This window comes from Hypomesus nipponensis, chromosome 1 (genome assembly GCF_054491055.1).
Source record: "Hypomesus nipponensis isolate SF chromosome 1, ASM5449105v1, whole genome shotgun sequence".
NCBI lineage: Eukaryota > Metazoa > Chordata > Actinopteri > Osmeriformes > Osmeridae > Hypomesus > Hypomesus nipponensis.
This window is the reverse complement of record NC_140361.1, coordinates 9,865,382-9,880,563: the sequence shown is the minus strand read 5'-3', so window position 1 is coordinate 9,880,563 and position 15,182 is coordinate 9,865,382. Positions and strand designations below refer to the sequence as shown.

Below are 15,182 nucleotides of genomic sequence, written 5' to 3'. Positions count from 1 at the left end.
TCAGTGGCAGCAGCCGCAAGGCAGAGAACAGACTTTTAGAATTAAACATATGATCAATGACAAGTCACACTAAAGAGAGATCCCTTTTGAAAACAAAAATATTCTGTTATATAATTTAGTTCTAAATGTGTTTTATGATCAGTGAAAAGGTATGTATGTTAACCCTAAGTCTGTAGAAACCTGACAATAGTATTATTTTACTGTTTCAATGTAATACTGTGATGGAAAGTGAAAATTCTCAGTAAAAGAGTATTTAAAAGGGTTAAGTATTTCAAGTTTTATTAATGTTCGATATCTTCTATAAAACATACTAGGACATCAGTGTTTCATGTTTAATCCCACAACATTTTATTTGCTGTTTCATGTTTCAATCATAAGAATGGGTATCAAAGCAAAGGCACTGATTTAGTACAAGAGGTCAACTGATTAAATCCAAGAGGGTAAAATAAATAGTAAATCTAAGTAGGCGTGTCTTGCCTGAGATTACACCAATGAATTTAAACTACTGTGGCTACAGTACAGTATCAGTCAGCCTAATACCAGAGTCCAAATCTATCTAGTATTTGTTCTCACTCTCTGTAATCCCTGAGGCTAGCATAAAACATTTTTGAACACATTTGTTGACAGTAGTTCCAATTTGATCCCTAATTTAGTGTGAGTGATTATAGGGATTAATTATAAAAATGTTAAAATAAGAGTCTGAGAGGATAATTACTCCTATACCCAACTGGGTAAATCATGTGTAATCAGAAAGAGGCTGTGACACATAAATTAAGGTCAGGTGTGTCAGAAGATGATGTAAAGTTAATTGTGCTAATACGGCAGTTTCCTTTACTCATCCATCCAGTAGGTGGCACAAGGCCAAGGTTTACAGTCTGTGCAGGTTTTACAGAAGAGCAAACAGTAGAGCTGCTGTGAAATGGACAAGGAAGGTCCAATCGTGTTTCTGAAGCAATGTCAGTCACAACACTCCAGTGAGGTAAAGGGTTTTCACGCTACACCGAAACGTCAAACATCCATCAGAACTGCTTAAAACCTTTTTCAATTGCTTGTATTCTTTTTCTTCACAAATACATTTGTTTCACTGAGTTGAGTTATCGTTCTCTACAGGTCTGACTGCCAAACACACATTCAAGGTCAAAGTCCTAAAGAACACTAGGAGGCTTGATGGGGGATCAATTATATTTAGAACGCTGGAATAATCCATGTCACAACAAATCCTAGTCCATGTTTCCCTGCATCTACAACTGCACACACACAATTATGAATATTTCTCCATTTTACACACTAAATTTAGCTGCAGTTACTGTAACACTATCCTCTACAAATTATAACATACATTTGTAATCCCACCAGCATTCCATTCAAACTTTTTAAAAGTGGTGATAGATTACAACTAGTCACAAATCTTCTTGGCTGATCTTGGCTCGAGTCCACATACAACCGTGGAGTGCTTCAGCACCATGAGCCAGTGCTCAGGTTGCACCTCATGAAAGACGACACCAAGCGGCTCCCCGAGTTACACTAAACTTGACTGAGGGAGGCAACAGAAATAAGCCTTACCACGAACCCACTTCTATTCAGGCATGTTATCCTTTCAAAACACACACACACACACACACACACACACACACACATTATAGGCATTCAAGTGTGGTTTCGTTCAGTAGGTTTCCTTTATTGCATTTTTTTTATCTAAAACAGACAATCTGGTAGAAACTTTCCATCCAGCAAAGGTTTCTTTATACAAAGAATGACATTTCAATTGTGAGGGGCACAAAACCAAACCAAACATGGCCAAAAGAAAATAGTGAAACTGATTCCCAAAGTACAACTAGCACTGATATACTAGTTGGTCCCGATAAATAAGGCGGAATTTAAGAGTCCTTCCAAAAGATGTTACAGTGTTGAACACCTCAACATTTATGTTGAACCTAAAAATCTATTTAGAGGACCTTCTTCAACTCGTCATACAACACCAGCACAAAGGCACCACCCATTCCTCTGAGAACGTTGGACCAGGCTCCCTTGAAGAAGGCCTTGCCACCCTCATCACGAGCAATCTTCTTCCAGCAGTCAATGGTGCCACTGTACATGATGTCAGCTGAAAAAGGACACACAAACACAAGTTGTATGTCAATTAAGGTTGTAACAGATCATTCATGACTGTGTGTATTATGGAAGACTGGACTACAGTGTATTCTCAGGGGGTTACCTCCTTTGCGGCCAGACTGCATCATCATGCGACGACGGACGGTATCGAAGGGGTAGGAAGTGAAACCAGCAACTGCAGTGACAGTCTGAGCAATCGCCCAGCTGACAACAATGTGTGTGTTCTTAGGATCTGGGAGCATACCTGCAGAGTCAACATGAAAGGATCAGCAAAGGCTGGAGGACTACAAAATCACATACATTTGTTAGAAAACAGCTTTACAGATAAATATTGGGAAAGCCTGACGACTCACCCTTGGCTGTGTCATAAACACCAAAGTAGGCTGCTCTGTAGATGATGATACCCTGGACAGACACGTTGAAACCCTGGTACAGACCCTTGAGGCCATCAGACTTGAAAATCTTTTTCAAGCAGTCACCCAAGCCACTGAACTCACGCCCGGCACCTGCCTTGCCGACGTCTGCGGCCAGACGGGTTCTGGCGAAGTCGAGGGGGTAGACAAAGCACAGGGAGGTGGCCCCGGCAGCACCGCCGGAGGCCAGGTTACCAGCAAAGTACCTCCAGAACTGCTTGTGCCTATCCACGCCATCGAGGAAGACCTGCTTATACTTGTCCTTGAAAGCGAAGTTGAGGGCCTGGGTGGGGAAGTATCTGATGACATTGGCCAGGTTACCTCTCCAGAATGAGAGGAAACCCTGCTCTTTGGGAATACGGGTGATGCAGTCCATGATGCCCTTGTACTGCTTATCTGCTGTGATCTGTTTGCTGGCATGTTGCACCTGAAAAGACAAGAAATGTTTAGAAGGATTTAAAATGTGCACTTCACTGACATACTTTGCATTTTGTGCTGTGCTTGTGTTTAATTTTGACAAACATAGCATTCGTAACTTCGCACTGAAATACGACGGGCTTGTTGGAGAAGGCCCGCCCCCGTCTACGCGAGCTATGTTGGCATTTGAACGGGCCCGACAAGAAGCCTCCCTCCCCTTGCATCGACCTTGGTTAGTAGGCCTAGTGAGTCTACTGTACTGCGCCATATTTGACACACATTGTAAATCGAAATTCTACCAAGTTAAAAAACCTACTGATTAAAAAAAGTCAAATAAGGCAACCGGACAGAATCTTAAAGTGCCATAAGAAATGTACTTTCAATCCCGTTGCAATATTTAGAGAAGATAAAAAACAAGTTGTTTAAAACCAATGTCTACTTCCTAGAACTAGCATCAGACACTCATTTTAGCTCATTTCTAATGCAATGGAATGTCATTCGCCAACTTTTTGGACTAGAGCAGGGAAGTGAGAACAGTTTGTTCAATCTATGAGATGGCTTACTGCTCTCAACTGACCTGTCGGACTAATCGCCAAGGTCTGGACGAAACGGGCTTATGTGAGCTAACGAGCTGGCTAGCATTTACTACACCACTTATTTGACTACTACTGTAGTAGACAACTTAGGTATTATTAGCAAGCAACACCAGATTAGCCTACAACCATCACATCATTATCTTTATAACGGGAATGACAGTCTTGCATGCTTTGGCGTTCACTTGTTCTAGAAATCCTGTTGCACAAAATGTTTTTCATCACTCCGCCCAACAACACTGACCTGGAGAAGGAGTTTCACTCTCTCGATGGGGGCGACTGCTGTTTTGGAGATGGCAGCGGAAATACCACCGGCCAAAAAGTCCTTAGCGAAAGAAACGGCCGTCTCATTCATGTTTGCGGTTGATAGTATAGTCTTCGTCTCAAAGAACCCTTGCCGTTCAGTCCCGGGACTGGAGTGGTATGCCGGTGTAGGCGAAATGGGAAGAACAGTCGATTTGAGAACGGATTTAAGACTAATGTGTGCGCGAGACCAAACGAGAGCGTGAAAACCGTCTCATCATTGGTGCGCGAATGCGTTTAGTGGGCGGGGTTCAGTCGTTTGTATGAAGGCCCTCGCCTGAAAAGTCATTCATATTAGGAAGGTTATGGCTTGAGCAGATTATTAGAATGTCTGACTTCACCTTTGATGTAGACTTACACGAAAGTCAGGAAACTGAAGTGTATCATTTTTTACCAGGCAGTAAAAATATGTGGCACTTTCTTAGCACAAATATTTTCTTTATATGGAATATATGATTAATTGTTAATAAAACTGTATTTTGACAAACCAGACAGTTTGCATGCCCCCTTAATGTGAGTCCAAGGTCAGTATCTTTCAGCTTGGAGCAACTAACATGCAACTGACAGTTAATGATCAGCTGTGACAGGGCCCCTTGTAGAGGAAAAAAGGTCATCTGAACCAGTCCCTTTCTGTCCTTGACTACAAGATCACATGACCTCCTAAGAGATAGAGATTCTTCTGAATGCAATGCTGTGCTTGGTCAAACTATTTTATAACCATAGATAACATATGGTTAAATTAGATATGTAAAGAAAGGTTTTAAATTATTGTGGACAAGGTACAACAGTTACTTCTCATGTTTATTTTGCAAGAGTTCATCTTGCTTTCCAACTGTTTGCAGGGCCTGGTGATTGTGGTGTTCTCTATGTAGGGGACATATTTCAGATCAAATTACTGTCACTTCACTAGGGCAAACCAAGGAGCTTATAGGTGCGAACCAATGACTGTGAGGGCAAACATGGCGGTTCCATTCAAGGCCTTTCAAACTAACAGTGCAAGTGGGAAAGCCTTCTGTGTGCAAAACATAGCATTTTGGAAGTACAGGCAATTAGAATACAGAACATTTTTTTGAACAAGGTTAAAGGACTGTGTAATTATTTCCAAGTACTCTTAAGTTGCAATACAATGCAAATAAGTTGCATTGTGATCCACAACGTTTGAATTTATAGAACACTCATTAGGGACTTTCAATATTTCACAAAATGTTCCAAAAACAATGTTTTGTGATATAATTTAATGTTGTAACATACTTCATATCACCTTCTGTCATTTACAGCAACATACTGACTGCACTACTAAAACAAATTACCTATAAACATATAGTTCTTGCACGTTGTCAGCTCAAAGTAATATTGGAGTGCTAATATTGTCTTATTGCTAGACACATAATCATATGTGCTATGGCCTTGTCTCATTATTTACATTAAGAATGATCAACAAATAGCCCCATAATAAATACAGAAATCGGAAGGCACATAAATACACCGGCTGAAGTGTGTTAAAATACATTACATCTTAAAACATTGACTAATGCACATGACTGTAGTAAAAACTACATTCTCAGAATAGGTCAGGTTTATGCTCTCTTATTGAAGTCTATACCAAACAGAGTTTAAGCCATGTTGCGCATGTAAATACCCTCAGAACGAGTGCAACTAATATACATACTTCATACAGTTATAACCCAGTCAAATAAAATACTAAATATTGAGGTATAAATGAGGTATTTCTATGACCGTAGATTGTGCTGTTTGTGGAGTGTAAAAATGCAGCTCCTATTATTGTATTGTAACAATAACTGCCTGAGTATAGAACATAGTATAAGAGATTAACCAAATGACCATCATTGTCAATATTGGAATTTTATATAAAATGTTTGCTCATGCACTGACACTACACTGCATTGAGCATGTCTGAGAAGTAGACCTGAAATCAATCAGATTTCCATCTCTACAGTATTGGATTCCAACAAATATTTCAGACTTACTCTGGAATCAAAGACAGGTCCTTTTCTAACCCAATAGGGTCAGCAGTCAATGACAAATCCTACCAGTCCTACGAGGACTTGTATCCCCAGCGATTTCCCATCGAAGATTCCTGTGACTGAAAGTTTCTATTTTTCAAGTACTTCTTCATCTCCTCTAACTCAGAAGGACCTAGGCTTTGGTCCACACCTGGCGCTAACTTGTAGCTCAGAGGAGACACAATGTACCCATTGCGGTAAAGGCAGACCTGTTTGCACATCTCAAAGCAGCTGAACAACAGGCCAGAGTATGGTACAATCTGTGAAAGAAAAAACAGAGTTCTAAGAACAGATACAACAGCACATTAGGATCATTCATGAAAACTCTAAATAAACTAAGACCAAGTCCTAATAAAATACCTATCAAATGGTTGATTATTACAACTACAACCGACTGTTCTCTGCCTTTTACAGTATGTGTGCCTCTTCGGGCAACTTTCAGACCTTGAAGCCCTTTCACCTGTATGATAGCAATCGTGCAGCTATCATGAAATGTCATTTGGAGATGAAAGACGAGAGCAGCGCATGCTGTTCCAGGAACAGAGCCTGCTCTGGCAGCTTGTAACATGTCTGTTCTGAATAACAACCAAACCACTGCAGTGTTTCTGAGTCCTGCCTCCTCACAACGTGTCTGGAACACAGGCTACTATTCTTTTACTGAAGACACAGACACCAACTTCTCAGGAGTACGCCATCACTTTCCAGTAATTATTTGATTATCAAGTATGGTAAATAGTTGTATGTATAGAAATATGAATATTTGTAATACAGTTTCAAATGTATTGACAATGCTATTGATCTGTTCCCACCTTGACCAAGTTGGCTGTGAGGCCACTCCAAAGTGCCATGATGCCTTTGTTCTTGATCACCTGCCTGAAGCAGTCTGTCAGCCCAGTGAAGTGGACATCAGCTCCTCCACAATGGGGCAGGTGAAGACTCTGAGCCTTTAAAGAAAAGAGAACAGCATTAAATATAATGTTGCAAAGGACCTTGATTAAATCAATTACAAGTAGGGTGAAATGGAACCCTATAAGATGGAATGAGAATGCATGTATCTGCTCTGATAAGTAGTTGATGCTCCCAAATGTATTGTATTTGTGTCTAACAGAGAGATAATACTGTTGAAAACAACATAGATACTATTGACAATAAACCAACTTAAATTTAAGAATGATTCAAAATCAACCATCTTTAAACATTGTATGAAGGAAGCAGGATGATAGTGTTAAGACATACTATCGTTCAATCCTTGTTATGGAGAGACATTTTCAGCTGATCTCACATGACTCTAGTCGCTTGCAGCACTCAAGTCATTACAGTGACTCCTCCCTTACTGATTGGCAAGAGGTGAAATAATGCATTAACAAGATGTGGTAAGTTTCCAGTTGTCATTTGCATTGTCCTTTACAGTCATGTATTTTTTGTGCTTTTGCATTAACCCCATACATGACTTCAGTGGTGATTAAGTTTCCCCCATAAAACACAAATAAAAAGTTACCAAAAGTTATCGAAGTATTTTGTTCTCAAAATGGCTATGTTTGCAAATGCCGTACTATGCTACTATGATCATTTAAAAACAAGTACCTTACCTTAAAGTAAGTTCAAACTTCCCTAAACATTTGTAGGTCATGTGATATGATTCTCCTTGCTACTTCCTGTTTTACGAAAAATATTTACAGAAGGAACCTGATTGGACTGCTTTCTATGTCATTAAGCACATCAACTGAAAAAAATCTTACATAAGAATATGATAGTAGATTAGTGCTCTGTGTTTCATTAACTCCTTTGTAGACCTGGCACTCAGCATATCCACTGTTACCAGCTATCTTTAGAGAACTTATCTATAGTGAGTGCAGACCCTGAACGACATTCACATTCTCAGCTGCTGCAGAACCTTGTGGTTGCTAATTATAGGACGATAAAACCGGATGTTGTATTCTGTCCTTCGGAATAGTATTGTACACAATGTGTCCTTCTTTTACTTACAGAACAAAACAAGTGAAAGGATACATAAAATTATACCACACGATGAAAACACTTTCTTTTAACTGTCTATAAACATTTTGAGACAAAAATGCACAACTTCTATAACCGTGGTATCTTATAGGATAAAGTATTCCCATATAATTTTTTCATTGAGGGATACATTCATAATGTCATGTATGATCATGCCCTCTTATGGACAGCAGTGGTACTACAATTGACAGATGCTGCACTATACAGTGGTATAAGACAGCTTCATGTATTAAAATACTGACCTGCATCTTCCTTTTCACAGTTTCAAATGGGTAGGAGAGAGTCTGAGCCACCCCTGCTGCAAAACAGCCATTGATGAAGTTCTGCAGGGGAGTGAAGCGAAAGGAAGGCTCCTGCCACAGTCTGTCCAGGTTGATATAGACTGCATAGCAGCCAATAGAGAAGGGGAATGCACCTGTTAGAATAAAGAGTTTACAGCTTTATATCAATTACAGCGACAGCTAGGGTAAACAGTTTGGTTATTTAAATGAATATGACATGAATCATGCATATGAATGAATATTCACTTTTACAAAAAATGTAAGGCTGAGTGATAGTTGACCAAACACTCCCGTCCCCTTCACACAAAAGAGCGTACATACCTATGACTGTGAGGGAGAAGCCCCTGTAGAGCGCTACAAGACCCTCTGTCCCATAGATCTTGGAGAGGGTGTGGACCACTCCCCTGTACGAGGGCTCCATGCAGTTCTGAGCAATGAGACGTGTCTCTGCTACCTCCAGAGGGTATGTGGCCAGGGCGGCAGTAATGCCAGCCAGACCGCCTGCAAATATGGCCCTCCACTGAGAGATGTAGCCCAGCTCATCCATGTGAAGGTGGACAATCCTAGAGAAAGAATAACAAAAAACACAAATGAGTTCTGTTGTTAGTTTAACTAAAACCATATATCTTGTATTGTCAAACTAAAACTAATCTATCGAACTTTTACTAGTTCACACATAGATCTTTCAACTTAACTTATGATCCTCGTGCTATACATTCCGATTAATCTGTAAATCTAAATAAATATTGGACCGTATGTATCTAACCTCTACAACTTGATGTGAAATTCTGAACCTGGGAACTTGACTTTCACTGAAAAGGAGGAGCCGGGGGTTGTGTTTACATGTGCCTGTTTACACGTGTCGGCTGGCGCGTGACTATTTATACTAAATGTCAACGCCCGAAAATGATGTAGCATGACTCCGTTTACGGCATGGTCGGGTAGGATTGCACATGTATCTATTAATGGTTAGAGCAGGTAAAGGCAACGTTTCGTTTGCCAATGGTTAACGATTTATCTTAACACATGATGGCTTGTTCAGTACAACCAGGAGCTTTATTTTGTCTGATTGGACGAGACAAGAAGGTGTGACATGACGTAACTAGTCATTCTATGGGCGGAAGCTCGATACGGACGCGCTGTCCCCAATGTAGTAAACATGATGATGTAGCTAACAAAACTAAGGAAACTAGCGAGCTAAAAAACTACCGTAGAAACACAGTAAGCGACAAACTGACTAATTTAATTAAATTCAAATACAATAATAAATTATGACGATAAAAAACGTATCCAGTAGGCTGCTGTACAGCTGTCAAAATAATGACTAGTACTACAGTAGCTCTAGCAATGCTAACCAACACAGCAAGCTAACAATAATACGTCTAAACAAAACGAGGTCTAAAGAGCTATTAGTTTGACAGAGATGCAGTTAATGTTCTATCAAACTTTCAAACCAATAAACAAAAATATGGATGTCAACTCACTTTTTATATGTTGCTAAGTGGACAGCACTGTAGGGAAATAGCCGGAGACAGGAAACGAGATTTCCTTTCAAAAACCCTCGTAGGCCCTCATTTTGATAAATGAGAAGAAAACTGTGCCAAACCCCTTTCTTACAGTGAAATGTTCCAACTTGGTTCTTGATTTTTACCACCTCCAGAGGCGAGGTGACAGTTTTACTAAAAACCCCAGCAAAACCAACGCACAAGAAGCTTTGTGAACTTGTCAATCTGTCGTCTTTTTTAACTGTAGCCATAGCTATCCAGTCTTAATATCGGTTTTGTAGATTTATGTGCCGTTCTAAAAAGTCGAAAGATTGTCTTCAGCAGTAGAGTACCACTAGGGTTATTTCTGTGGGTACCAAGTTCAAGCGTTGTTCATTTGAAGACCGACTGAAAACCAACCTCGAGATACGTCATCCGTTGTATGTCACGTTGTTCAAGCCAGAGGAACGTTGGGGCGACTGAAACAATGCTCCAGTAACACCACTAGGAGGAGGTCTAGGTCCGTTCATTTCAATTGATTTAAGCTTTTAAGTGCAATGATTGAGCACAACGGAAAACAAGCATAGGAGTGGAGGTATGTGGACCTTACAGAGATGGTTGGCTGGTTAGACTATTGTTATTTTAGTCACCGGGTGGCACATTACACATTTTGGTCGGGGTAATTGTTTCAAAGCCAACCATTTACAGAGGTGGAATTTCTATTCACTTTTAGAAGCAAACCTTACAAAAATGTTATCACACCTCAGTCATGAATAACATTGAAATATGATAGCTGATGTTAATGTTTTGGTCTAAACTTGAAGTTTAGACTGAGGGGAAAGTGAGTCATAAGTTCTAGGAGTGGAGTCATAACATCCAGGGGCAGGATCACTGAGGTCAATGACATGAAGCCACATCATATAAAGCATGTTTGAACTGTTTATTGGTTCTAATTCCTTCACTGACCACCATCATTCCCATCAGTCTCACACACGCACACGCACACATACGCATGCGCACACAAACACACACAAACACACAACGTATCAACAGGGGCTTGTAGTTCCTTTCCTGTTACAGTGGCCAGTGTTTGTTTTCTGCCTATGTCCGCCTGCCAGGAGTTCCCCCCTCCCCTGCCGGGCTGACAACCTCAGCTGCCTGTGAAGAGCCCACCTCCTGTCTGTGGCTGGGCCACTTGGCTCATTCACAAAGGCCACTGGAATAACAGAGTCCTCCAGAGGAAATGACGGTCTGTTCAAAAGAGGTTTCCCCTTCTCTGCAACTCCTCCTCATTGGGAGTACGATAGTTTTGGGTGAAGGACAACAAAATGGTAAATCATTTATCATAAACAATAGTGAGCCAGCACATTCTAGTTATAAACCTTTGCCACATTTATTTCACATTTCCTGAGGTACACTAAAATCATAAAAGTCACGACATTGAAGTATGTGCCTGTTGATTCCAATCTTATGAAAAGGTATAAAACATGAACTCTCATAATCCTTGTGGTGGAAGTGCATAGGCCTACACAACTGGTAATTCACAATGCAACACCAGATAGAGAAAACAAACAAGGGGGGGAGCTGAAATGATGCCTTGGTGTGGGAAGGGGCTCCGCTTTAGAAGTCATGCTCCTCTTGACTGTCACCCTGCTTCAATTGAAGAATGTCAGAGTGGGAATGAGATTTGTCCCTGGTCCCAAAGACAATAAAAGACTCAGAGCTTCCTTTGAAAGTGCTAAGAAAGCCCCCTTTGATCTCACTGTCATATGCATGTGGTTCCTAATACAAGATAATGGGCTGGCTTTCTTAAAAGATAAGTGGTGTGAAGTGTGCTCGTGTTGGGTGCTGCGTCTTATCAACTGGTGCCTGAGTGATTTAACGGGGGAAACCCAGTGTATCTGTTGCCACTCTGTCTCCGTTGAACCTCGGTATCATCTGATGCTCTTCCTCCCCCCCCCCCCCACATTGTACTCACCCACCACCCTTTGTATGGAGTGAGGATAGGGCACTGCCTCTTTACTGTACGTATATAGTGCCCTCTGGTTTCCTGAATGTTTATGTATCCATCACAAACTAGCAGTGGAGTTTCAGAAATCTCTTTGTTCCCTGAGGCCTCCATGTCCCAGGAACTGGCACATAGCAGCAGGAGGAGGCTGGTCAGGGCATTGTTATGCTCACTTTGAAGCTCAAGATGAGCTGGAAGTGTGGATTTACTGTGGTTTATCTGAGCCAGTAGAGGGCGCTTGTGACCAGCAATGGTGTGGGAGACGCAAAAGTCCTCAGTTCTCCTCCTCCTCACAGACTGGTGCCAGGCTCAGAGACTGCTGCAATAAAATTCTCACCTCATTATCTGAGACAGCCACATCACAGGCTTGTATTGGGTGGGAATGGGCAGGGAAAGAAAGGGAAAATAAAGGATGGGGGTGGGGATTTGAAGGGGGGGGGGTGTGAGGAATAATCACCGAGGTTCCCTCACCGAGGGTCTAGGCCGACACCTGTAATTTAGCCCTGCAAGGCTTAGACCATACTCTTTGGCCCACTTCACAGGAAGGGGAGAGTTTTTATGCACAGAAGCAACCTTGTAAATGAATGGTTTCCTTAATGGGTTAACTGTGAGAGGGAAGGAGTTATTAGCAATGCCCAGAACAACAGCTAGATAAACTACATTTGTCGAGGTAATATAAGGCTTTCTTTATAGTCTGTGCTATTGACACTCCTTTCACTATTTGTGGAATCTATTGCCTCTGTCTATCGTGTGTGAAGAAATGTGTTCAGACAGTTACTCTCTAGTTTCCATGAACTAAAAACAGCATTCCGCCCTGTGTAATGCCCTGTGCACAACATAGTTGTCTTGTGTAGTGGTGTGTTGTATAGTATTCAAATGGACTCCAATGCTCTGAGACAACACAGTGGTACAGATGCAGAAGAGGCTCATTGTCTGGGAGGAGGAGCAGGAGGAGGCTGGGGGTGAGCTAAGAGCTCTGGTCTCCTGGCAGCTGGTGTCCTCCTATCTTCACATGTACAGCCAATAAATCAATATCAAATCTAAGGAACAGGAAGCCAGATGGCCTTCCCCCAGACCCTCGACCCATTAGGTCAGAAACCTCTCAGAGCCACCATGGCTACTGTACCCATGATCTACGCAGCAAGCCTTTGAAGCCATACACATTCAACTAGGAGCCCATGAATGACTAAAGGGGACAAATAAGCTGTTACGACTCAGGTCAAGTCAGTGTTTGTGTTTCTATCCACATCAAAGGCTCCAGCCTGTTTGATATGCAGCCCCCACACCTTGATCCAAGCCATAGACAGGTAGAAGGGGAGGAGCAGGCCATTGAGAGGAAAGGTGGGCTTCTGGTTCTTTTTCAGCACTGGCCAGAGGGCAGTTGACCCAGACGAAGGGTCTGGCACTGTCTCTCATTCCCCAGGGAGTTATTGGCCCTTACAATCACCTCCAGCCATGTAAGGGACTACCCTATTAAGTACAGGCTTCAGTGGATGCCATACTTAAATTACCTTTCATTAAAAGAAAAAGCATATGAAACACTTTGACTTATTCGTGCTGGTATCTCAACTTATCTGAACACTGGTCACAGTGACAATTGCCTTTTTTGAAGATTTTCTGGACCTGGTAAAACAGAAGTAGCTGGGGTGGCCCTTTGCAGAGGGTCCATGAGGTCACCTTCCTAAATACATCCCACCAGACTCTTCTTGATTTCTGTGTAGGCTAAGGGTCGAGTTAAACAGTAGTTTGATTGAATGGCTGTTCACAGGCCTGCGTGAAATGCCAGCTCTATTGCAATGTGTGAGCAAGGGAGGAGGGGGCTGCCCTGGCCTTTGTGTGGCCCAGAGTCTGAGTGCGCGGCCCCCATTGTTGGAGGTCGACCGCCCAGCCCCTCAGACTCTCTCCTCAAGCTGCTTTGTCTTGAGCAGCGTGACCATTTCCTTCATCCAGGTCAGGGCTAGGTCGTGACTTTGGACACCAGTTTACCCTGTCTGTGTTGTCTGCACACCCATAAATACACGCCAGACAGATGGACTGTTGTGTTATCTAAGGAGGGGGAAATGTGAGTTTAGAGTCTCGGATGATGGAAGGAGACTGGAACAGAACTGTGAGGCATACTGCATTATGTCTTTTTCTGACTGCCGACAGAATTCATTTCTTTTTTTAAAACAAGCCCGTCATTTAAACACAGAGACAACATATATACCAATTGAACTGAATGCAAATGTTTTTTTAAAGCATGCAGAAAAGGATGCAAACATGAGACCTGAAAGAGCTGAATCTTGAAATGAGTTGGTGAGATCAGACTGGGATAACCGCAAAATTAACCTGAATAGGCACAACAATGTGGCCAAGCAGGGTTGGGGAAGAGACGAGCAACCTCCCTCTCTCCTCAGGCGAGGGTTGCCTTATCTGGGCAAGCCCTTCGTATTGATAAGAAGAGGAAAGGCCAAAGTGCCATCAGGAGCAACGTGTGCAGTTCAGGTCAGCACAGTGCTGAGAGGGGGGCTTCATTGAGAGAGGGCTGGGGGTGGAGGAGATGTTACCTGATAAGGATCTCCATGGGTCTTTGATCTGTGAGACCCTGATAAGGGATTACAGAGTGTCATGCTGGGTGGACGAGCAGAGCGACAGGGCAGGTACAAACAAGCACTCTGAGGATCAACTGCGGCTGCAGAGGACTGGCAAACAATTGAACATAGAAAACAGATGGGTCAATGGGCAAATTAGGGAGAGTAGGCTGTGTTCTCTAATTTTCACTTTCTCTCACACTCTGTCCAATGAATGATTACACTATTTCTGATTTCTGAGTTTGTTGCATCTCTGAGGATTATGCTTGATATGGTATGCATGACTTTGCACAGTATAGTACTTAACTCTATGAACAATGTTCAGATTGTTCATGAAGGTAAGAAACACTTTTTATTGCCCATAATAGTATTTAAGGAATGATGAATCATCTGGAAGTCCAAACACAAAAGAACAATCTAACTGATCCTGGAAACCAGAAGACCCTTGAAGTCTCATGGTCTATGGTTAGGAGCCGGCTTCTGGTCTCCCTCGCCAGCATGTTGAAGTGACACTTGAATGTCACAGTATGGCCATGTGGGGGGTATGGGGGCTACCCCTCTGTAGTCTCTCTGGTCACTGATTTAGGGCCTTCATGTGGAGGCCAGACAGAGCCTGGGGATGGGGGTGCAAGCTGTGGCCTGAGCCAGATGCCTTACTGTCTGGCCTAGGGGAAGGTGTAGGGAGTTCTGGTTTGGTCAGCCAGGAGTGGAGGGGAGGGGACAGGGGTGGAAACAGCCTGCAGCGTTAATGTGGCCTCAGTTCCCCCCCCCTAGCAACAGTTAAGCAATAGAGCAGATATTCACAGCACTATATTTAAACCTTTGTGCGGGTTTATGTGCGTGTGTTCATGTTAGTAAGTAATCACACGCATCAATTTGCACAAAGATGCAGATGCCAACAGAGGTCGTTCTTAAATGAGGCACACATTTTTAAGCAACTGAGATATGCTCATTTGAAGCT

The 15,182-nt window shown here is 42.3% G+C and overlaps 2 protein-coding genes across 2 annotated transcripts; both read right to left on the bottom strand.

The window, feature by feature from the left end:
- Window positions 1-1,657: 1,657 nt before the first annotated feature.
- On the bottom strand, window positions 1,658-4,046 carry slc25a5 (solute carrier family 25 member 5). Its single transcript, XM_084684738.1, has 4 exons — window positions 3,780-4,046; window positions 2,466-2,952; window positions 2,216-2,356; window positions 1,658-2,104 (listed from the first exon to the last, which is right to left on the bottom strand). The coding sequence occupies exons 1-4, from the start codon at window positions 3,888-3,890 to the stop codon at window positions 1,947-1,949; spliced, it is 897 nt and encodes a 298-aa protein (XP_084540864.1). The 5' UTR covers window positions 3,891-4,046; the 3' UTR covers window positions 1,658-1,946.
- A 575-nt stretch (window positions 4,047-4,621) lies between these two features.
- slc25a43 (solute carrier family 25 member 43) lies at window positions 4,622-10,087 on the bottom strand. The gene is made up of 5 exons (XM_084684737.1): window positions 9,644-10,087; window positions 8,481-8,722; window positions 8,121-8,293; window positions 6,672-6,806; window positions 4,622-6,122 (listed from the first exon to the last, which is right to left on the bottom strand). Exons 1-5 carry the CDS (start codon window positions 9,913-9,915, stop codon window positions 5,895-5,897), a joined length of 1,050 nt encoding a protein of 349 aa, XP_084540863.1. The 5' UTR covers window positions 9,916-10,087; the 3' UTR covers window positions 4,622-5,894.
- Between the last annotated feature and the right edge of the window lie 5,095 nt (window positions 10,088-15,182).

What these genes read in the sequence shown, in the direction of transcription:
- slc25a43 (XM_084684737.1), bottom strand. Translation starts at nt 9,915, where the DNA reads ATGGCTACAGTTAAAAAAGACGACAGATTGACAAGTTCACAAAGCTTC. An exon ending in CACTTAGCAACATATAAAAA is followed by an intron (nt 8,723 to 9,643) that starts GTGAGTTGACAT and finishes TTCTTTCTCTAG; the next exon opens with GATTGTCCACCTTCACATGG. An exon ending in CTGTGAAAAGGAAGATGCAG is followed by an intron (nt 6,807 to 8,120) that starts GTCAGTATTTTA and finishes TTTTCTTTAAAG; the next exon opens with GCTCAGAGTCTTCACCTGCC.
- slc25a5 (XM_084684738.1), bottom strand. Translation starts at nt 3,890, where the DNA reads ATGAATGAGACGGCCGTTTCTTTCGCTAAGGACTTTTTGGCCGGTGGT. An exon ending in TGTTTATGACACAGCCAAGG is followed by an intron (nt 2,357 to 2,465) that starts GTGAGTCGTCAG and finishes TTGACTCTGCAG; the next exon opens with GTATGCTCCCAGATCCTAAG. An exon ending in GCAGTCTGGCCGCAAAGGAG is followed by an intron (nt 2,105 to 2,215) that starts GTAACCCCCTGA and finishes GTCCTTTTTCAG; the next exon opens with CTGACATCATGTACAGTGGC.